Here is a 22,519-nt window from a genome sequence, read left to right on the forward strand (position 1 = left end):
GTGTAGGGATGATAATAAGAGACTTGAGACGTGTAGGGATGATAATAGGAGACTGAGACGTGTAGGGATGATCATTTGAGACGTGTAGGGATGATAATAAGAGACTGAGACTTGTAGGGATGATAATAAGAGACTGAGACTTGTAGGGATGATAATAAGAGACTTGAGACGTGTAGGGATGATAATAAGAGACTTGAGACTTGTAGGGATGATAATAGGAGACTGAGACTTGTAGGGATGATAATAAGAGACTTGAGACGTGTAGGGATGATAATAAGAGACTTGTAGGGATGATAATAGGAGACTGAGACTTGTAGGGATGATAATAGGAGACTGAGACTTGTAGGGATGATAATAGGAGACTTGAGACGTGTAGGGGTGATAATTTGAGACGTGTAGGGATGATAATAGGAGACTGGTCCGTTGCCTTACCTTCATAGGAGCAGTTGTTGTTCGAGGCCAGAGACAGCTGTCGGATCTCCTCCAGGAGGGAGGGGTTGGTGCTGATGCTCTCTTCCTCATCCTCTTCCTCCGTCTCCCCGGGATCCGGAGAGTTCTCCATCATCTCTACTATCTCCTCAATCACCTGGAGAGATAGATGGAGAGATAGATAGTTAGATGGAGAGATAGATAGATAGATAGATAGATAGATAGATAGATAGATAGATAGATAGATAGATAGATAGATAGATAGATAGATAGATAGATAGATAGATAGATAGATAGATAGATAGATAGATAGATAGATAGATAGATAGATAGATAGATAGATAGATAGATAGATAGATAGATAGATAGATAGATAGATAGATAGATAGATAGATAGATAGATAGATAGATAGATAGATAGATAGATAGATAGATAGATAGATAGATAGATAGATAGATGGATAGATGGATAGATGGATAGATAGATGGAGAGATAGATAGATAGATAGATAGATAGATAGATAGATAGATAGATAGATAGATAGATAGATAGATAGATAGATAGATAGATAGATAGATAGATAGATAGATAGATAGATAGATAGATAGATAGATAGATAGATAGATAGATAGATAGATAGATAGATAGATAGATAGATAGATAGATAGATAGATAGATAAAAAATACTGTATCATATGTATTTCTATTCTCATTCCATTCTTAACTAGTCATGATGTCGATGTCAAAGAGTAACTGAACACATACTGCTGCACACTCGGCCCCGCCCCAATCTGTGATGTCAGAGTACTGCTACACACTCGGCCCCACCCCAATCTGTGATGTCAGAGTACTGCTGCACACTCTGCCCCGCCCCAATCTGTGATGTCAGAGTAATGCTGCACACTCTGCCCCGCCCCAATCTGTGATGTCAGAGTACTGCTTCACACTCGGCCCCGCCCCAATCTGTGATGTCAGAGTAATGCTGCACACTGCCCCGCCCCAATCTGTGATGTCAGAGTACTGCTGCACACTGCCCCGCCCCAATCTGTGATGTCAGAGTGCCTCTTTGGAGGTACTATGACACTCAGTCTGTCTAGGAAGAAGAGGTACAGTACTATGACATCACCAATGACACGTCAAAATGTCATCTGAGGGTCCATTGAGGTATTTTGTATTTTTTGTATTTGTTTATTAACACAGTTAAACAAAAGTTTAAAAAAAAATATATAATAAGTTATAACCATATTGTGAAGGAGTAGTTAGAAGCCTAGAGGCTTATCGAGAACTTCCCCTGTTTTGTAAATCAAACATACAAAAATACAAAAATATACATGTTATAAAATACCAGAATACATTCAAAAGATACGTGTTAATACAAACATACATACACACAGTACATACATGCATAATTATACTGTATACTGCGTACATAATAATACATAAATTAACCACCCACCCACCTGCCTACAAACCTACCCACCCACATAACCAAATGCATACCTACATGTATGACCTGTTTATCTATCTACTACTTTTAGATATGAGCATTCTTTTGTAGTTTGCTTAAGAAATAAGCAGAGATGGAGATTTCCTCAGTATATATATATATATATAATATATCCCTGGACTGACGTGTAACATATGAAGGAACATCTGAATTAAAAGAAAAAAAAACTATTAAAACCATTTGGTAGATTGTGATCATAAATGCATGTGTACACAAATATACATATCTGTAAAGAATTAACCTCAGACACAGTCAGAATGTTTAGTTTCTTGAAAAGAGGAGCAGATGGTTCAAGGAGGTGGGGGTGTGCAGCAGGGTGAAAATATACCACTAGGGGGCAGCAAAATGTGTTTAGTTACTCTTTAAAGCCGCACTATGGAAGATATAACTGCACCATTTAAAGGAACACACCAGCATTATGGGAAATGCTTTTACCATCTTCCCCAGAGTCAGACAAGAAGATAGATACCAGCTAGCCTATAGCTGTTGACACAAAAACACCTCTCCCAGAGTTTTAAGCTAGGGCTAGCTGGTCTGTATCTGGTTCCATTAATGTGTGCTAAGCTAGGCTAGCTCGCGGCCGGATAGCGTTCTACTATCTTCTTGTCTGACTCTGGAGAAGACGGTAAGCGAATTTCCCATGTTGCCGTGTTGCTTTAATAAACATGGCTGATACGAAAAACTGCTACAAAAAAAGCCATTTCCTCAATCAAGGTAACTTTCCGCCACTGTGTTCACATTTTACGCTCTAGATATGAGACCGTGGCCTTTTATGGATTCCGCGGCGCTGGTCGTTGCCCAACCAGAGGTGATCACATGGGGGAACGACACTCAGGAGGGTCACCCCTGGTTCAGCCCGACCCGGTCCGAGTGCGCGATGACGTAGCTAAAGAGGATTTGAAAACGTTGGGCCTACCTATGTGTGCAGCTTTAAATACCCACCTGGTCAGCGGTGATGAGAGGCTCCTCATTCAGACAGTTGGCATTGTCGTTCTTCTCATTCATCTCTTCCTCTTCTTTTTCATGAATCTAAAGAATGTCCAGAGGAAATGTAAGTAATGAACCCTTTCGCTACCACACTACAGCAGGTTAACCCTCGCTACCACACTACAGCAGGTTAACCCTTTCACTGCCACACTACAGAAGGTTAACCCTTTCACTGCCACACTACAGAAGGTTAACCCTTTCACTACCACGCTACAGAAGGTTAACCCTTTAGGGCGGCTGGGTGGCGCAGCGGACATTGCGCTCGTCACCAACGCAAGAGACACCGGGTTCGACTCCGGCTGTCGGCGTTGCCTCCGGCTTGGGCCGGCCGTCATACTAACTCAATTGGCAGAGTTAGTGGGTGGGAAGTCGAGGGGTGGTAATCTGGACATTGTGGACAGCAACTCCTACAGGTTGGTTGGGGGACACCTGACCGGCAGAGACAGGAAATGACGGGGGTAGTGTGAGCCTCCCACACGTTACACCTCGCCAATGAGAGTCCGCGCTGGCAGGTGAAAGGATGTGACAGGCTGCCTCCTCGTGTATCGGAGGAGACATGTGATGCAAGGCTTCTATCCTCCCTACAACCGACCAGTGGGGGGCATATGCGAGCAACGTTCAAGACAGGGGAGGGAAGAATTGGCACAATGGAATTGGGATGGGAGAAGAAAAAAAAAAGTGGAAAAAAAATTAACCCTTTCACTACCACACTACAGAAGGTTAACCCTTTCACTACCACACTACAAAGGGTTAACCCTTCCACTACCACTACTAGCTGGTCCGTATCCGCTTCCATTCATTTGTGCTAAGCTATAGGCTAGCTTGCAGCCGGATTGTTTTCTTCTACTGAACGCACAGAGAGAATGTGGTAAGCACACTTCCCATAATGTGGGTATCTATCTTCTTGCCTGACTCTGGAGAAGATGGTAAGCACATTTTCCATAATGCCCCCCCCCCCCCCCCCCCACACGGTGTGTTTATTTTGCGATGGAGTAGAATTAGACGTACCTCCTGGTTAGGAAGGTTTCCGTTGATCCCTTCTGTGTTCGGGTCGTCCCAGCTGGAGACGTAGTTGTCCGTTAGAGCGTCCCACACACTACAACAAACAAACAAACAAACAAACAAACAAACAAACAAACAAACAAACAAACACAGTGTAAATAAATACACTTTCAGTGACCAAGAAAATCGAGATACTTTGAGTAGTCACTGTTTTGATGAGAGTATACTGAAACTGAGCACCTCAGTACACCTTACTGTAAATTGTACCTAAATTGTACCTCATCCCATTTCTGCTTTGCACTATATAGTATATTATATATTAGTATATTGCATAGTATATTGTATATTGTATGGTAACTCAGTTACTTCTATTCTGCATCGAACATTGTACATATGTATATACTGAACACTGTGTCTACGTACGTGACTTCTATTTTTTACTTCTATTTTACATGCTATACTATTTAATTCCATACTTATCTTTTGTCTAGCACAGTCTCTGGAGCGTAACAGAAAGAAGCATTTTGTATAAAAGTATTCTGTACTTCTGTACGACAACTATTAAAGAAACTTGAAACTTGAACTTGAAACTGAGTAGAGTCACTGTTTTGATGACAGTATACTGAAACTGAGTAGAGTCACTGTTGTGATGACAGTATACTGAAACTGAGTAGTCACTGTTGTTGTAATGACAGTATACTGAAACTGAGTAGAGTCACTGTTGTTGTAATGACAGTATACTGAAACTGAGTAGAGTCACTGTTGTGATGACAGTATACTGAAACTGAGTAGAGTCACTGTTGTAATGACAGTATACTGTGGCAACCCCAAGCCACCCCTGGGCTTGGTGATTGATGGGCGCTATGTGGCGACCCAATGGCTGGGCGCTGCCCATGTTTGGGCGTCCGCTTCCGGACGCACCTGTCACTAAATACCCATCAGAGTGATTACCTGATTAGCGAATCACGGCGCGGTGCGCCTGTTGGAGAGGGGGGACTTAATGGAGCCGAGGAGCCTCCTCTCAGTCCCCCGTAGCAGCGCAAGGCAAAAGGCCACAGAGCGGAGATGCCGCCCGGCCGACAGCAAACCGTTATTATTTGACTAAGAAAATAAAGAGTATGATTTTGGGAACTGCAACCTGTCTGTGTGTTGTTTATTCTGCCACCCCTACACCTGGAATTGCCACAGTGGTGGAGAATGCGGGCAGAGTCTACTGGCAATCAGGGGTGCAGAATAAACAACAATAGACTTTATCAGAATAGAATAAAAGAAATAAAAAAAAAATATATATATATATATATATATAAATTTAATAACGGAAAAAGCATGGACGCGCTGGTGCAGCAGCTTGTACAGGCGAGCATGGAACAACAGACCCGGCACGAAGAGGCCCTGCACGAACAGAGGAAACAGACGGGGATGATCCACGCGGAGCTCCAGCGGATGGCCGCTCACAGGCAGGAGGAAGGGGCCGCCGGGACGCGGCCTAACCCCGGGCGCTTCATCCCCAAGCTGACGGAGCAGGAGGATATAGAAGCCTATCTCCTGGCGTTTGAGCGCACCGCCGGCCGGGAGGGCTGGCCCGAAGACGACTGGGGGGGACTGCTGGCCCCCTTCCTGTCGGGTAATGCACAAAAGGCCTACCAGGACCTGCCACCGGAGCAAGCCGGGAACTACACTCGGCTAAAGCAGGAAATTCTGTCCCGGTACGGCCATAGTCTGCAGTCCCGCGCGCAGCGGTTCCATGACTGGGTGTATGACGCACAGGCCTCCCCGCGCTCCCAGATGCACGACCTGGTCCGCACAAGCCGAGCCTGGCTGATGACTGACCCCGGAGGGCCCACGGTTTTGGAACGGATTGTTATGGACCGCTTTGTCAGAGCCCTCCCCTATGACTCGAAGAAGCAGGCGAGTCAAGCGGACCCCCGCTCCGTGGAGCAGCTGGTGAATATTGTGGAGGCCCACCAGGTAACGCGGGAGTTACTCAAAGGGGGGCGAGGGGAAAAGCCAGAGCGGCCGAGAACAAGGAGGGGTCCCGACGAGCCCAGCCCAAGGGGCCGGGTAGGGAACGCAGGTGAGCCCGAACTACCCCGAAGAAGACCGCTGTTCGACCAGGACCAAAGACGCTGCTACGACTGCGGCGAGCCCGGGCATCTCTCGTGGAACTGCCCAGGCCGGGATGTGTCCATGCCATCGGCGGCAGCTTCAGACCCCCGCGGAAAGACGTGCAACTATGGCGCAGCCTGTTGGGCCCATAAGGAAACATCGGCGACACTTTTACCCGTGCGCGTCAACGACAAAGATGCCGTAGCGCTCCTGGACTCGGGTAGTGCCATAACGCTGGTTCAGCCCCATTTGGCACACTGCGACGCAGAGGCTCCGCAAGTGTCAGTGTCCTGTGTGCACGGGGACACAAAGTTGTATCCTACAGCGCCGATCACCCTGACAACCACCAAGGGGGTCTGCTCGATGACAGCCGGCGTCATACCTAACCTGCCGGTAGCGCTGCTGATTGGTCGAGACTGCCCCCTGTATCGCCAGCTGTGCTCAGCCGTCATCTCCCCGCGCACCCCACCCTCTACGGGTAAACCGAGGAAGAAGAAAGGGTTACGTCAGCCGAAGGTGTGTGCTCTGAACGTAACGGGGAGTGAGACTGAGACGGCCTCAGATGTAGGTGACGACGCGCCGGAACCCCTGGATATACCGGGGAGTGAGACAGAGACGGCATCAGGTGTGGGTGACGACGCGCCAGCGCCCCAAGCGGGCCCCGAGACGGATAACAGTGACGAGGACCCCTTTGCGGAGTTCCCCCAGGCGGACGAGGTGGGGAGGGACCTGGCGGGTCAGTTCGGAACGGCCCAGCTGGAAGACCCAAACCTAACGCAGGCCTGGGCGAATATCAAGACCATAGATGGAAATCCCGTGGAGGGGGTGAGTAACCTGCCATATCCTCACTTTGCAATAAAAAGACAATTGCTGTACCAAGTTGTAAAAAAGAATGATGAGGTTAGGGATCTATTGCTGGTACCGAAGTTCTTTATTCCCACTGTACTCCAGCTGGCGCATTCACATATCCTCGGAGCGCACCTGGGCGTGGACAAAACCATGGAGCGCATAAGGGCGCGTTTCCATTGGCCGGGCATGAAGAGAGCGGTAGAGGACTATTGCCAGAGCTGCCCAGAGTGTCAACGCGCAGCACCAAAGGTACAATATAAAAGTCCTCTGATCCCGCTGCCCATCATTGAGACCCCATTCTCAAGAATTGCCCTCGACGTAGTGGGCCCTCTAGTTAAATCGTCCCGAGGCCACCAGTATATACTGGTAATCATAGATTATGCTACCCGTTACCCCGAAGCCATCCCGTTACGCACGGTGACGGCCAAAATTGTGGCACGGGAGCTCTTTCATTTGTTTAGTCGGGTGGGAATTGCCGACTCTATTCTCACGGATCAGGGCTCGTGCTTTATGTCGCGGGTCATGAAAGAAATGTGCAAACTAATGAAAGTGGAACAGCTACGAACCTCCATATACCATCCACAGACGGATGGACTGTGCGAGCGCTTTAACAAGACCCTGAAAAGCATGCTAAGGAAGGTGATGGAGAAGGATGGGAAGAATTGGGATCAGTTGTTGCCCTTTCTGATGTTCTCTGTGCGTGAGGTCCCACAGGCCTCCACTGGCTTCTCGCCATTTGAGCTGCTCTACGCCCGCAAGCCGCGGGGTCTCCTGGACATCGCAAAGGAGATTTGGGAGGAACAGCCGACGCCCCACCGGTCTCTCATAGAGCATGTGCAGGTAATGAGAGACAGGATGAAGGCGCTCTGGCCAGTGGTGAGAGAACACATGCAACAGGCCCAAGACGCACAGAAGCGCATTTATGACCGGGGCGCACAGCCACGGGAGTTTAATGTGGGGGACCGAGTCCTAGTACTGGTACCGACAGCAGAGTGCAAATTCCTAGCCAAATGGCAGGGACCCTACGACATAATCGAGAAAGTGGGTCCCGTCAACTACAAGGTCCACCAGCCCGACCGTAGGAAGCATCGACAGTTATACCATGTTAACCTGTTGAAGAAATGGCATGCCCGGGATGTGTTGCTCTCGCCCCCCCCTCTTCCCCCTTTTGCGCAGCAGGTGGCAGAGGCGGCCGATGTTCCCATCGGGGAACAGTTGTCCCCGACCCAACGGCAGGAGCTTCGGGAGCTGGTCCAACAGAACCGGGACGTGTTCTCGGCCACGCCGGGCCGCACCACATTGGCCCAGCACCACATCATTACCAGCCCGGGAGACAAGGTAAAGCTGAAGCCCTATCGTATCCCAGAGGCAAAAAGAGAGGCAGTCAGAAGAGAAGTGCGGGTCATGCTGGAGATGGGAGTAATTGAGGAGTCTCATAGCGGGTGGTCCAGTCCTATTGTTTTAGTGCCAAAACCCGACTCAACAACCAGGTTCTGTAATGATTTCAGGAAGCTTAATGAAATTTCAAAGTTTGACGCCTATCCCATGCCTAGAGTGGATGAGCTCATTGACAGACTGGGCCTGGCCAGATTTATCACGACACTAGACCTAACGAAGGGTTATTGGCAAGTCCCTCTGGCCCCCGCCTCAAGGGAGAAGACGGCTTTCTCCACCCCAGATGGGCTGTTCCATTATAAAGTTCTCCCGTTTGGCCTGCATGGGGCGCCATCTACCTTTCAGAGGCTGATGGACAGAGTACTACGGCCCCATCGGGAGTATGCAGCCGCATATCTCGATGACATTATCATCCACTCGTCGGATTGGGACACCCACCTCCAAAAGGTGAGAGCGGTGTTGGGGGCCCTCCGGGAGGCGGGTCTCACCGCCAACCCAAAGAAATGCAGGCTGGGATTAGAAGAGGCAGAGTACCTGGGGTTCACAATAGGCCGGGGCAATGTGAAACCGCAGAAGAGGAAGATTGATGCAATAAGGGAGTGGCCTCGCCCTTTAACCAAGAAGCAGGTCAGGACATTTAATGGGCTAGCGAGCTATTATAGGAGGTTTATCCCTAACTTTGCTGCTCGCGCTGCTCCCCTCACAGATCTGACCCAGGCGCGGTGGCCGTTCACGGTGAAGTGGACACCGGAGGCGGAGGCGGCGTTCGAGGACCTCAAGACTGCCCTCTGTTCGGGACCGGTGCTGATCTCCCCGAACTTCGACAAGGAGATGACGGTACAAACAGACGCATCAGAGGTGGGACTGGGAGCGGTCCTCTCCCAGCAACTGGAGGGTGAGGAACATCCGATTTTATATGTGAGCAGGAAGCTGCTGCCACACGAGCGCAACTATTCTGCGGTGGAGCGCGAAGGTCTGGCAATTAAGTGGGCACTGGAGACGCTCCGCTATTATCTGCTGGGGAGGCGTTTCACGCTGGTGACGGATCACGCCCCCCTAGTCTGGATGGCCAAGACAAAGGGGACCAATGCCAGGGTGACTCGATGGTTTCTGGAGTTACAGTCATTTAACTTTTCTGTCATTCACAGGTCAGGGGTGGCGCATGGCAACGCAGACGCCCTCTCCAGGAAGGATGCCTGTTGGGCGTTGGACGCTCTTCCCCGACGGTCGGAGCTGGAGGGGGGGTACTGTGGCAACCCCAAGCCACCCCTGGGCTTGGTGATTGATGGGCGCTATGTGGCGACCCAATGGCTGGGCGCTGCCCATGTTTGGGCGTCCGCTTCCGGACGCACCTGTCACTAAATACCCATCAGAGTGATTACCTGATTAGCGAATCACGGCGCGGTGCGCCTGTTGGAGAGGGGGGACTTAATGGAGCCGAGGAGCCTCCTCTCAGTCCCCCGTAGCAGCGCAAGGCAAAAGGCCACAGAGCGGAGACGCCGCCCGGCCGACAGCAAACCGTTATTATTTGACTAAGAAAATAAAGAGTATGATTTTGGGAACTGCAACCTGTCTGTGTGTTGTTTATTCTGCCACCCCTACACCTGGAATTGCCACAATACTGAAACTGAGTAGAGTCACTGTTGTGATGAGAGTATACTGAAACTGAGTAGAGTCACTGTTGTGATGAGAGTATACTGAAACTGAGTAGAGTCACTGTTGTGATGACAGTATACTGAAACTGAGTCACTGTTTTGATGACAGTATACTGAAACTGAGTAGAGTCACTGTTGTGATGACAGTATACTGAAACTGAGTAGAGTCACTGTTGTGATGACAGTATACTGAAACTGAGTAGAGTCACTGTTGTGATGACAGTATACTGAAACTGAGTAGAGTCACTGTTGTGATGACAGTATACTGAAACTGAGTAGAGTCACTGTTTTGATGACAGTATACTGAAACTGAGTAGAGTCACTGTTGTGATGACAGTATACTGAAACTGAGTAGAGTCACTGTTGTGATGAGAGTATACTGAAACTGAGTAGAGTCACTGTTTTGATGACAGTATACTGAAACTGAGTAGAGTCACTGTTGTGATGACAGTATACTGAAACTGAGTAGAGTCACTGTTGTGATGACAGTATACTGAAACTGAGTAGAGTCACTGTTGTGACGACAGTATACTGAAACTGAGTAGTCACTGTTGTGATGACAGTATACTGAAACTGAGTAGAGTCACTGTTTTGATGAAAGTATACTGAAACTGAGTAGAGTCACTGTTGTGATGACAGTATACTGAAACTGAGTAGAGTCACTGTTGTGATGACAGTATACTGAAACTGAGTAGAGTCACTGTTTTGATGACAGTATACTGAAACTGAGTAGAGTCACTGTTGTGATGACAGTATACTGAAACTGAGTAGAGTCACTGTTTTGATGACAGTATACTGAAACTGAGTAGAGTCACTGTTGTGATGACAGTATACTGAAACTGAGTAGAGTCACTGTTGTGATGACAGTATACTGAAACTGAGTAGAGTCACTGTTGTGATGAGAGTATACTGAAACTAAGTAGAGGCACTGTTGTTGTAATGACAGTATACTGAAACTGAGTAGAGTCACTGTTTTGATGACAGTATACTGAAACTGAGTAGAGTCACTGTTGTGATGACAGTATACTGAAACTGAGTAGAGTCACTGTTGTGATGACAGTATACTGAAACTGAGTAGTCACTGTTTTGATGACAGTATACTGAAACTGAGTAGAGTCACTGTTTTGATGACAGTATACTGAAACTGAGTAGAGTCACTGTTGTGATGACAGTATACTGAAACTGAGTAGAGTCACTGTTTTGATGACAGTATACTGAAACTGAGTAGAGTCACTGTTGTGATGACAGTATACTGAAACTGAGTAGAGTCACTGTTTTGATGACAGTATACTGAAACTGAGTAGAGTCACTGTTTTGATGACAGTATACTGAAACTGAGTAGAGTCACTGTTGTGATGACAGTATACTGAAACTGAGTAGAGTCACTGTTTTGATGACAGTATACTGAAACTGAGTAGTCACTGTTTTGATGACAGTATACTGAAACTGAGTCACTGTTGTGATGACAGTATACTGCAACTGATTTCTGTCATATGGCTGTTGTTTACTATTTTTAGCTGGTGTGTCTAGAGATGATTTGGTTGTATTAGATTAAATAGCATTAGAGTTTTTTTTTTAGGTGTGTTGTTTCCATGTTTTGAGTTTACAAACAGCAATGTGTATTTTGACTATAAGAACACATTTGAAACTCTGAACCCAGATACACACTGAGCTGGTGTTAAATGTAGTCAAATATACACTAAGGCTGAGGTTACACCTTTCGTATCATTTCGTATTGTTTTCTTATACGTATCGCAGCGTATCGCCGCGACGTCATGCGCCTCGAGTCACACTTTCGTTTTTTTTTCGTTTTTGTCAGCCGAGCACACTGATGTAGTACACTGCCAAAGCAGTAGGTGGCAGTAGGTGGCAAACATGAAGGCAATTTCAACCAATCAGAACGAATGTGCCAATACACTTCCTGGTGGAAGCTCCAGCAAAGAAAATGTCAACAAGGCAGATGCCTATGGGCGCCACCATCTTTTGCCTATTTACTCAATGCAGTAATAATTTTTCAGCAAAGCCTAATAAAAGTGCAATAAACAAAACGGATACATTCACTGTGTGTTCTGCCTGTCATTTGTTGATGAAACAAAACTAACATCAACACAAGTGACCACCAAGAGCGGATAGTTTAGTCTAAAAACGATCGGTAGCATTGTTAGCTGCATGCTAACGTCAATGGAGTATGCCATTATAACAATATAGCATTGTGGCTAGAAGCTAACGTTAGCTCACGCTACTTAGCCAGCATCAAAACTGATGATATCGCGAGCTATCAGTAGTTAGATAACATTAGAGACAACGCTGTGTGTATTAAACAAAGGTGAATAGATGACTGGGCCATTTTGTTTAATGCTTGTTAAGTTGAAAGAGGAACTCTGAGCTAACAGGGTCTGAATCCTGATAGCTCACGTTAGCCAGCTGCTCATGCAATCGGTAATGCTAGCAGAATGAATGGATGTAAACTTTATTTAACATATTGCATATGGGTACAATACAATACGGCTCAATACAAACAATTGTTAAGGGAATGCAGACTGTTGTAGCTTGGACTGGGGTCCTTATAACAATAACTTGACAACACATGGTAGCTGAAGCTATTTGGGACACGGAGCTCTGCCTCTGTCCCAAACACACACACTGTTGTCACCGGAAGGGCACGCAGATGGTATCTACTGCGCATGGGCGTTTTCGCAACAACTGCTCCGTGCTGACTACACGCTGTTGTCGAAGCGTTTTTTTTGCGTATCTCCAAACGCAAACACAATTTTGCGTTTCAGCCGTATCCACAAAAAAACGCCAAAAAACGCATTTCTGTCTGTGTAGATAGGACATCAAACGTCGTCAAAAACGTATAAAAAAAAGCCAGGAATACACTAGTCTAACCATAGCCTAAGCTGATGTTAAATCTACTCTTACAGACTCAAATACACACTGATCTGGTGTTAAATGTACTCTTACAGACTAAAATACACACTGAACTGGTGTTAAATCTACTCTTACAGACTCAAATACACACTGAGCTGATGTTAAATGTACTCTTACAGACTCAAATACACACTGAGCTGATGTTAAATGTACTCTTACAGACTCAAATACACACTGATCTGATGTTAAATGTACTGTTACAGACTCTAATACACACTGAGCTGATGTTAAATGTACTGTTACACTTACAGACTCTAATACACACTGAACTGATGTTAAATCTACTCTTACAGACTCAAATACACACTGAACTGATGTTAAATGTACTGTTACACTTACAGACTCTAATACACACTGAACTGATGTTAAATCTACTCGTACAGACTCAAATACACACTGAACTGATGTTAAATGTACTGTTACACTTACAGACTCTAATACACACTGAACTGATGTTAAATCAACTCTTACAGACTCAAATACACACTGAACTGATGTTAAATGTAGTCAAATACACACTGAACTGGTGTTAAATGTACTCTTACAGACTAAAATACACACTGAGCTGATGTTAAATGTACTCTTACAGACTAAAATACACACTGAACTGGTGTTAAATGTACTCTTACAGACTAAAATACACACTGAGCTGATGTTAAATGTACTCTTACAGACTAAAATACACACTGAACTGGTGTTAAATGTACTCTTACAGACTAAAATATACACTGAGTTGATGTTAAATGTACTCTTTATAGAGTCAAATACACACTGAGCTGATGTTAAATGTACTCTTGCTTAAATAAAAATTATGATGATGATGAAATACACTCTGTCTCAATGACACTGAAGCACTGAAGCGCCCCCCCCTCCCCCCCCCCCTCCCTCTCAAACTGCAGGCCCGTCGATATCTGACCCAAGCTCGTCAATAACTAGCTCAATAGAAAACGCAATCAATACAGGCTGGAACCAAACAATGAGCGACGACGGAAAAGAAAAGCATGCCTTACTACCACTTTCAAGGTATCCTGAGCAGAGATTTAGATAAAGCCTCTCACATCATTGTGTCAAACAGACGTCGAGAGTGCGGAGAGCCAGTGAGAGCGTCTGTCTGGGAGCAAGAATGACAGCGGAGTCGGAGGGAGAAACTGAGCCTTTGTTAGGCTTGTTTTTCCTCGGAGGTTGGCACAGGGCCCCATGCCTTCGCCCAGTGGCACTGCCCTGCCGCCTGGCCAACAACAAGCTATTCATCACCAGCGCTTACCTCACGGCCGGTTGTGAGCATGCACACACACACACACACACACACACACACACACACACACACACACACACACACACACACACACACACACACACACACACACACACACACACACACACACACACACACACACACACACACACACACACACACACACACACACACACACACACACACACACACACACACACACAAGAATAGTAGAATAGTAGTCACAAGAATACGTACAGACACACACACATGTACACACACACACACACACACACACACACACACACACACACACACACACACACACACACACACACACACACACACACACACACACACACACACACAGGGTCCATCTAGCCTACAGGAACTAGTTGGTACAGACCTGACCTGCTGGGCCTAGTCAGTCAGTCAGTCAGTCAGTCAGTCAGTCAGTCAGTCAGTCAGTCAGTCAGTCAGTCAGTCAGTCAGTCAGCCAGTCAGTCAGTCAGTCAGTCAGTCAGTCAGTCAGTCAGTCAGTCAGTCAGTCAGTCAGTCAGTCAGCCAGCCAGCCAGTCAGTCAGTCAGTCAGTCAGTCAGTCAGTCAGTCAGTCAGTCAGTCAGTCAGTCAGTCAGTCAGTCAGTCAGTCAGTCAGTCAGTCAGCCAGTCAGTCAGTCAGTCAGTCAGTCAGTCAGCCAGTCAGTCAGTCAGTCAGTCAGTCAGTCAATCAGACACTCAGTCAGTCAGTCAGTCAGTCAGTCAGTCAGTCAGTCAGTCAGTCAGTCAGTCAGTCAGTCAGTCAGTCAGTCAGTCAGTCAGCCAGTCAGTCAGTCAGTCAGTCAGTCAGTCAGTCAGTCAGTCAGTCAGTCAGCCAGTCAGTCAGCCAGTCAGTCAGTCAGTCAGTCAGTCAGTCAGTCAGTCAGTCAGTCAGTCAGTCAGTCAGTCAGTCAGTCAGTCAGCCAGTCAGTCAGCCAGTCAGTCTGCAAACCGTTTAGTCTGTCAGTGAGTTGATTGCATTGTCAGTGAGCTGATGCAAGGACTAACTCTAGAGTCTAGAGACAATAAACAAGTTTTGCTTACGTTGGTAATGTTTATAAAAACTGTACATATTCGGATTTACCGTAGGTTATTAAAGACAAATAGCGTATCTTCCATGTACAGTACATATTTGTACAAGTACAAGAATGCACGTTCATATACCCTACATTGATATGGTAAAAAGGAAATCGCAGATCAGGGCTTTGGGAGGAATGTCACATTATTCACAGGGGTCATACAGTATATTGATGTCTGTGCTTCTATAATTATCATAATTATAACAAGGCCCGCCAGGTTCATCCATTTTCCAATAGAGAATGACGTTGCCACGGAAACCATCATACATCTCATCAACACCCTGTTAGAGCGGAAGACCAATTCTAGTAACCCCAACGCCACCTACAACCGAGCTATTTTTAGCAACAAGGGGGTGTGGGGGGGGGGGGGGGGGGTATTTTATCAACCAGTGTGAGAATCTCTGCCGTGTATTTCCACTCCGGTGCCTGTTAGCAGACGGAGGCGGTTCTGAGTGTCCACTGGCCGAGAGGCAGCAGAGACCCAGGCAGACAGAGGCCCAGGTAGACAGAGACCCAGGCAGACAGAGGCCCAGGTAGACAGAGGCCCAGGCAGACAGAGGCCCAGGCAGACAGAGGCCCAGGCAGACAGAGACCCAGGTAGACAGAGACCCAGGTAGACAGAGACCCAGGCAGACAGAGGCCCAGGCAGACAGAGGCCCAGGCAGACAGAGACCCAGGTAGACAGAGACCCAGGTAGACAGAGACCCAGGCAGACAGAGGCCCAGGCAGACAGAGGCCCAGGCAGACAGAGGCCCAGGTAGACAGAGGCCCAGGCAGACAGAGGCCCAGGCAGACAGAGACCCAGGTAGACAGAGACCCAGGCAGACAGAGACCCAGGTAGACAGAGGCCCAGGCAGACAGAGACCCAGGTAGACAGAGGCCCAGGTAGACAGAGACCCAGGTAGACAGAGACCCAGGTAGACAGAGACAGAGACCCAGGCAGACAGAGACCCAGGCAGACAGAGACCCAGGTAGACAGAGACCCAGGTAGACAGAGACCCAGGTAGACAGAGACAGAGACCCAGGCAGACAGAGACCCAGGCAGACAGAGACCCAGGTAGACAGAGACAGAGACCCAGGTAGACAGAGACAGAGACCCAGGTAGACAGAGACAGAGACCCAGGCAGACAGAGACCCAGGCAGACAGAGACCCAGGTAGACAGAGACAGAGACCCAGGTAGACAGAGACCCAGGTAGACAGAGACAGAGACCCAGGTAGACAGAGACAGAGACCCAGGCAGACAGAGACCCAGGCAGACAGAGACCCAGGCAGACAGAGACCCAGGTAGACAGAGACCCAGGTAGACAGAGACAGAGACCCAGGCAGACAGAGACAGAGACCCAGGCAGACAGAGACCCAGGCAGACAGAGGCCCAGGCAGACAGAGACCCAGGTAGACAGAGACCCAGGTAGACAGAGACAGAGACCCAGGCAGACAGAGACCCAGGCAGACAGAGACAGAGACCCAGGCAGACAGAGACCCAGGCAGACAGAGACCCAGGTAGACAGAGACAGAGACCCAGGCAGACAGAGACCCAGGCAGACAGAGACCCAGGTAGACAGAGACCCAGGCAGACAGAGACCCAGGTAGACAGAGACCCAGGTAGACAGAGACCCAGGCAGACAGAGACCCAGGTAGACAGAGACCCAGGTAGACAGAGACCCAGGTAGACAGAGACCCAGGTAGACAGAGACCCAGGTAGACAGAGACCCAGGTAGACAGAGACCCAGGCAGACTGAGGCCCAGGCAGACAGAGACCCAGGTAGACAGAGACCCAGGTAGACAGAGACCCAGGTAGACAGAGACCCAGGCAGACAGAGACCCAGGCAGACAGAGACAGAGACCCAGGTAGACAGAGACAGAGGCCCAGGCAGACAGAGACCCAGGCAGACAGAGACCCAGGCAGACAGAGACAGAGACCCAGGTAGACAGAGACCCAGGCAGACAGAGACAGAGACCCAGGTAGACAGAGACAGAGACCCAGGCAGACAGAGACCCAGGCAGACAGAGACCCAGGTAGACAGAGGCCCAGGCAGACAGAGACAGAGACCCAGGCAGACAGAGACAGAGACCCAGGTAGACAGAGACCCAGGTAGACAGAGACCCAGGTAGACAGAGACCCAGGTAGACAGAGACAGAGACCCAGGCAGACAGAGACCCAGGCAGACAGAGACAGAGACCCAGGCAGACAGAGACCCAGGCAGACAGAGACAGAGACCCAGGTAGACAGAGACAGAGGCCCAGGCAGACAGAGACCCAGGCAGACAGAGACCCAGGCAGACAGAGACAGAGACCCAGGTAGACAGAGACAGAGACCCAGGTAGACAGAGACAGAGACCCAGGTAGACAGAGACAGAGACCCAGGCAGACAGAGACCCAGGCAGACAGAGACCCAGGTAGACAGAGACCCAGGTAGACAGAGACCCAGGCAGACAGAGACCCAGGTAGACAGAGACCCAGGTAGACAGAGACCCAGGCAGACAGAGACCCAGGCAGACAGAGACCCAGGCAGACAGAGACCCAGGTAGACAGAGACCCAGGTAGACAGAGACCCAGGCAGACAGAGACCCAGGTAGACAGAGACCCAGGTAGACAGAGACCCAGGCAGACAGAGACCCAGGCAGACAGAGACCCAGGCAGACAGAGACCCAGGTAGACAGAGACCCAGGCAGACAGAGACCCAGGCAGACAGAGACCCAGGTAGACAGAGACCCAGGTAGACAGAGACCCAGGTAGACAGAGACCCAGGCAGACAGAGACCCAGGTAGACAGAGACAGAGACCCAGGTAGACAGAGACCCAGGCAGACAGAGACCCAGGCAGACAGAGACCCAGGCAGACAGAGACCCAGGCAGACAGAGACCCAGGTAGACAGAGACAGAGACCCAGGTAGACAGAGACCCAGGTAGACAGAGACCCAGGTAGACAGAGACAGAGACCCAGGTAGACAGAGACCCAGGCAGACAGAGACCCAGGTAGACAGAGACCCAGGCAGACAGAGACAGAGACCCAGGTAGACAGAGACCCAGGTAGACAGAGACCCAGGTAGACAGAGACCCAGGTAGACAGAGACCCAGGTAGACAGAGACCCAGGCAGACAGAGGCCCAGGTAGACAGAGACCCAGGTAGACAGAGACCCAGGTAGACAGAGACCCAGGTAGACAGAGACCCAGGCAGACAGAGACCCAGGCAGACAGAGACAGAGACCCAGGCAGACAGAGACCCAGGCAGACAGAGACCCAGGCAGACAGAGACCCAGGTAGACAGAGACCCAGGTAGACAGAGACCCAGGTAGACAGAGACCCAGGTAGACAGAGACCCAGGTAGACAGAGACCCAGGCAGACAGAGACCCAGGTAGACAGAGACCCAGGCAGACAGAGACCCAGGTAGACAGAGACCCAGGTAGACAGAGACCCAGGTAGACAGAGACCCAGGTAGACAGAGACCCAGGTAGACAGAGACCCAGGTAGACAGAGACCCAGGTAGACAGAGACCCAGGTAGACAGAGACCCAGGTAGACAGAGGCCCAGGTAGACAGAGACCCAGGTAGACAGAGGCCCAGGTAGACAGAGACCCAGGCAGACAGAGGCAACAGAAAGGAACTGAAGCGTACAAAGATAAGTTGAATTATTCAGCACGTAGCCTGGTACCGTGCTGGGTTGGGTTGGGTGGGGTCACGGTGCAGACTGGTGGTTGGTTGGTTTGGTGTTTGGTCACTGTTGATCAGAGTGATTTGGAGGATTCCTCTTGTGTCATCAGACTGTGATTTGGTGGGATAGTGGTTTTGTTCATGTGTTAGTGCTATAGAGCAGTGGTTCCCAAAGTGGCCGCGGGGGGGTCGCGAGATGATTTCCAGAATGTATTCATTTCATTAAAGAAATTATATATATATTTTTTTATGCAATCAGGCCGCAGTCCCCCTCGGCGAGGCGCCTCTGTATTTTAAACTCTGTGTCGGTCAATTATTTTGCGACAATGACCTCGTAGCTATACATTATCCCTTACTTATATTGTGAAGTTGTTCTGGATTTGATGTAATGATCTAGTTTTCACAGAATATTAACTACTGTGGCTTTTGGGTTGAAATAGAATTTGGCGATTTTTTTTATTATTAATTGCGAATATTTTCATGTTGAGCTATAGATTGTGGATGAATAAGCACAGAAAGGTACACCATGCAAATGTTAATGCTTTATTTGTTTTAAACCAGACGATTTGGAAATGGGCAATGGGGAAATACATTGCGTTGGACAGAGGGTGGAACACGAAAAACGGCAATGACGTAACCACTACACCTCCCTATACAGAGGACAGAATCTTAAAGGAACATGCAGACATCATGGAAAACATGCTTACCGTCTTCTCCAGAGTCAGACAAGAAGATAGATACAATTTTCCTCTCTGAGCGTTCAGTAGAGGGCTATCCGGCTGCAAGCTAGCCTAGCTTAGCACAAATGAATAGAAGCGGATATGGATCAGCTAGCCTAGCTGTTGGCCAAAAAACGCCTCTTCTGGAGTTTTAAGCTAGGCTAGCTGGTCCGTATCCGCTTCCATTCATTTGTGCTAAGCTAGGCTAGCTTGCAGCCGGATATCTCTCTACTGAACACAGGGAGGAAATTGCTATATCTATACATCTTCTTGTCTGAGTCTGGAGAAGTCGGTGAGTTAACTTCCCATAATATTGTGTTTGATATTATTATTGTGGTAAACATGTTGTGTTTGATATTATTATTGTGTCACATTGTATTTGATCATATTATGTGTTTGATCAACATACAGACAAGACACTAAGATACGTAACCCCTAATTGCTCCCGATGAGCAGGTTGGCACCTTGCATGGTTGCATGGTGAGTGACATGTGAGGAACAAATTGTAAAGCGCTTTGGATAAAAGCGCTATATAAATGCAGCCATTTGCCATTATGATCTGTAGCTCAAAGGGTAGAACATGATACCAACACACCGCCAGGTTGAGGGTTTGATTCCCACTGGGGCCTAAGGCTGTCCCAGAAGCCTGTTTTTGGGATTCAAACTTTGTCAGGGTTTTTCGAACGGATGTCCGCTTCGAACCTTCGTTTTTAATAAAAAAAAAAAAATGTAAAAGAAAATATATATATATTTTTTTTTTATAAATATATATATATATATATTTTTTTTTAATATCCTCAAACTAAATCCTCAATTTGAATAAAGTGATTAATCTGATTAAATGAGTCTTTTCTTTTTATTAAATCAACAATCCAGCCCCAGCCCCAGCCCAGGGAGAAGCCCCAGCCCAACTAAATCAATTAAATCAACTTTCTTTAATGAATATAACTCATCAGTTTATTTTAATACTATAATGTTAGTGTAGCATAATCTTTATCTGCAACTGTGAAGAAAAACCCCATTGGTTTAAACAGAATGAATAGGGAAAAAAAAAAAAAAAATTATTTCTTTTAATTAAAAATAACAAACGAAGGTTCGAACGTTCGAATGTTTGGGCTCAGCCCCACTGGGGCCACACATACTACAAGATACAGAAGGAAAAAGCAGTCAGTGACCCCTGGTGTCCCGCGGACAAGGACGTTGTCGTCATCATAGATATATATAGAACACTAGATAGCTTGCCCGCGCTGCCGGCCAATGGAGAGCGACGTCACTGAACCGCCGCCATCTTGCCAGGGGCAGCCTTGAGTGAGAGTGAGTGAGCTGCACAGACAAAAATACTCATAACTCGCTGAAATATTGACGGATTTACAAACGGTTTGGTTTATTACAAGCATTATTAACGTGGCTATGATTCAAGCGGTTTGTAAAAAAAACATCTTTAAAAAAAAAAAATGTTTATAAGTATGCAGTATCATAACTACATCTTTGATGTTTATAGCAAACCAACCCGTTTGTAAATCCGTCAATATTTCAGCGAGTTATGAGTATTTTTGTCTGTGCAGCTCACTCACTCTCACTCAAGGCTGCCCCTGGCAAGATGGCGGCGGTTCAGTGACGCTGGTGACTCCGCCTTAAGCTATCTAGTGTTCTATAGATATCTATGGTCGTCACCACCATCCACTCCCATCAGGATGTAAACGTGCAGGTGTTCACTCAGAATGACTTGGTACTGGGGCGGCTGGGTGGCACAGCGGACATTGCGCTCGTCACCAACGCATGAGACACCGGTATCGAATCCGGCTGTCGGCGTTGCCTCCGGCTTGGGCCGGCCGTCATACTAACTCAATTGGCAGAGTCAGCGGGTGGGAAGTCGATGGGTGGTAATCTGGACGTTGTAAACAGCGACTCCTACAGGTCGGTTGGGACGCCTGCACAGCAGAGACAGGAAAATGGCGGGGGCAGTGTGAGCCTCCCACACGTTACTCCTCGCCAAATGAGAGTCCGCGCTCCGTGTCGGAGCCGACATGTGATTCCTCCCTACAACCGGCCAGTGGGGGGCACATGCGAGCAACGATCAAGACAGGGAGAGGAGAATTGTCATGACAGCTAAATTGGGATGGGAGAAAAATAGAAAAAGAGGAGAAAAAGTGGATTAAAAAAATTACTTGGTACTGCCTTTGCAGGGACCCTTCCCTCTAAAGTCTCCTGTAGTGCTCTTCCCTCCTCTTCCTCTGTACTGACCGAGGAAGATGGGGGAGACTAACCGATGGGCTCCCAGTGCTGTGTGTGTGTGTGTGTGTGTGTGTGTGTGTGTGTGTGTGTGTGTGTGTGTGTGTGTGTGTGTGTGTGTGTGTGTGTGTGTGTGTGTGTGTGTGTGTGTGTGTGTGTGTGTGTGTGTGTGTGTGTGTGTGTGTGTGAGGGGGGGGTAGATACTGTAGGTTGCTATCATTATGATGTTCTGTCATTATCCTTGTTTGTCTTATTTCTTTGTTTGGTTTTGTTTTTTAAAACCGTCTTGAAAAACAATTGAAAAGAACCTTTATATTGTTGTGAAGTTGTTCTGGATTTGATGTAATGATCTAGTTTTCACAGAATATTAACTACTGTGGCTTTTTGGGGGAAGGCTGGATGTTTACCTCGGATGTCAGAATGATCAGCAATTTGTTGCCTTGTTATAACTAGCTAGCTATATATTTTATGGTGTAATAAATTAAGACCATGATAAAACATATTTTATGATGTAATGACCCTTCCTTCTTTTATAGTTTCCTTGGTATAGAACGCTGGTATTCTTTTTTTTTTTTTTTTTATTGGTCTTTTTCCCCCTCCATTTTTCCGCCGATTTTCTCCCATCCCAATGTTAGTCGTTATGCCAATTCCCAGTCCCTTCCTGGTCGCTGCGCACTTACCCCCCACAGTCAGATCATCTGGGAGA

The 22,519-nt window shown here is 47.7% G+C and overlaps 1 protein-coding gene across 1 annotated transcript in view; it reads right to left on the reverse strand.

Moving 5' to 3' along the window:
- LOC311233640 (fasciculation and elongation protein zeta-1-like) overlaps window positions 1-14,034 on the reverse strand; it is a gene marked incomplete at its 3' end in the record, with an annotated part of 15,313 nt that extends 1,279 nt beyond the window's left edge. Inside the window, exons 1-4 of the mRNA XM_084320606.1 lie at window positions 13,921-14,034; window positions 3,933-4,020; window positions 2,880-2,966; window positions 433-586 (exon numbers count right to left, since the gene is read on the reverse strand). Coding sequence (XP_084176732.1) covers window positions 433-586; window positions 2,880-2,966; window positions 3,933-4,020; window positions 13,921-13,925 — 334 coding nt within the window. The 5' untranslated portion in view covers window positions 13,926-14,034. The remainder of the gene's footprint in view (window positions 1-432; window positions 587-2,879; window positions 2,967-3,932; window positions 4,021-13,920) is intronic.
- Between the last annotated feature and the right edge of the window lie 8,485 nt (window positions 14,035-22,519).

The sequence above is a fragment of the Notolepis coatsorum genome (genome assembly GCF_963971535.1).
Source record: "Notolepis coatsorum genome assembly, chromosome: 8".
Taxonomy (NCBI): domain Eukaryota; kingdom Metazoa; phylum Chordata; class Actinopteri; order Aulopiformes; family Paralepididae; genus Notolepis; species Notolepis coatsorum.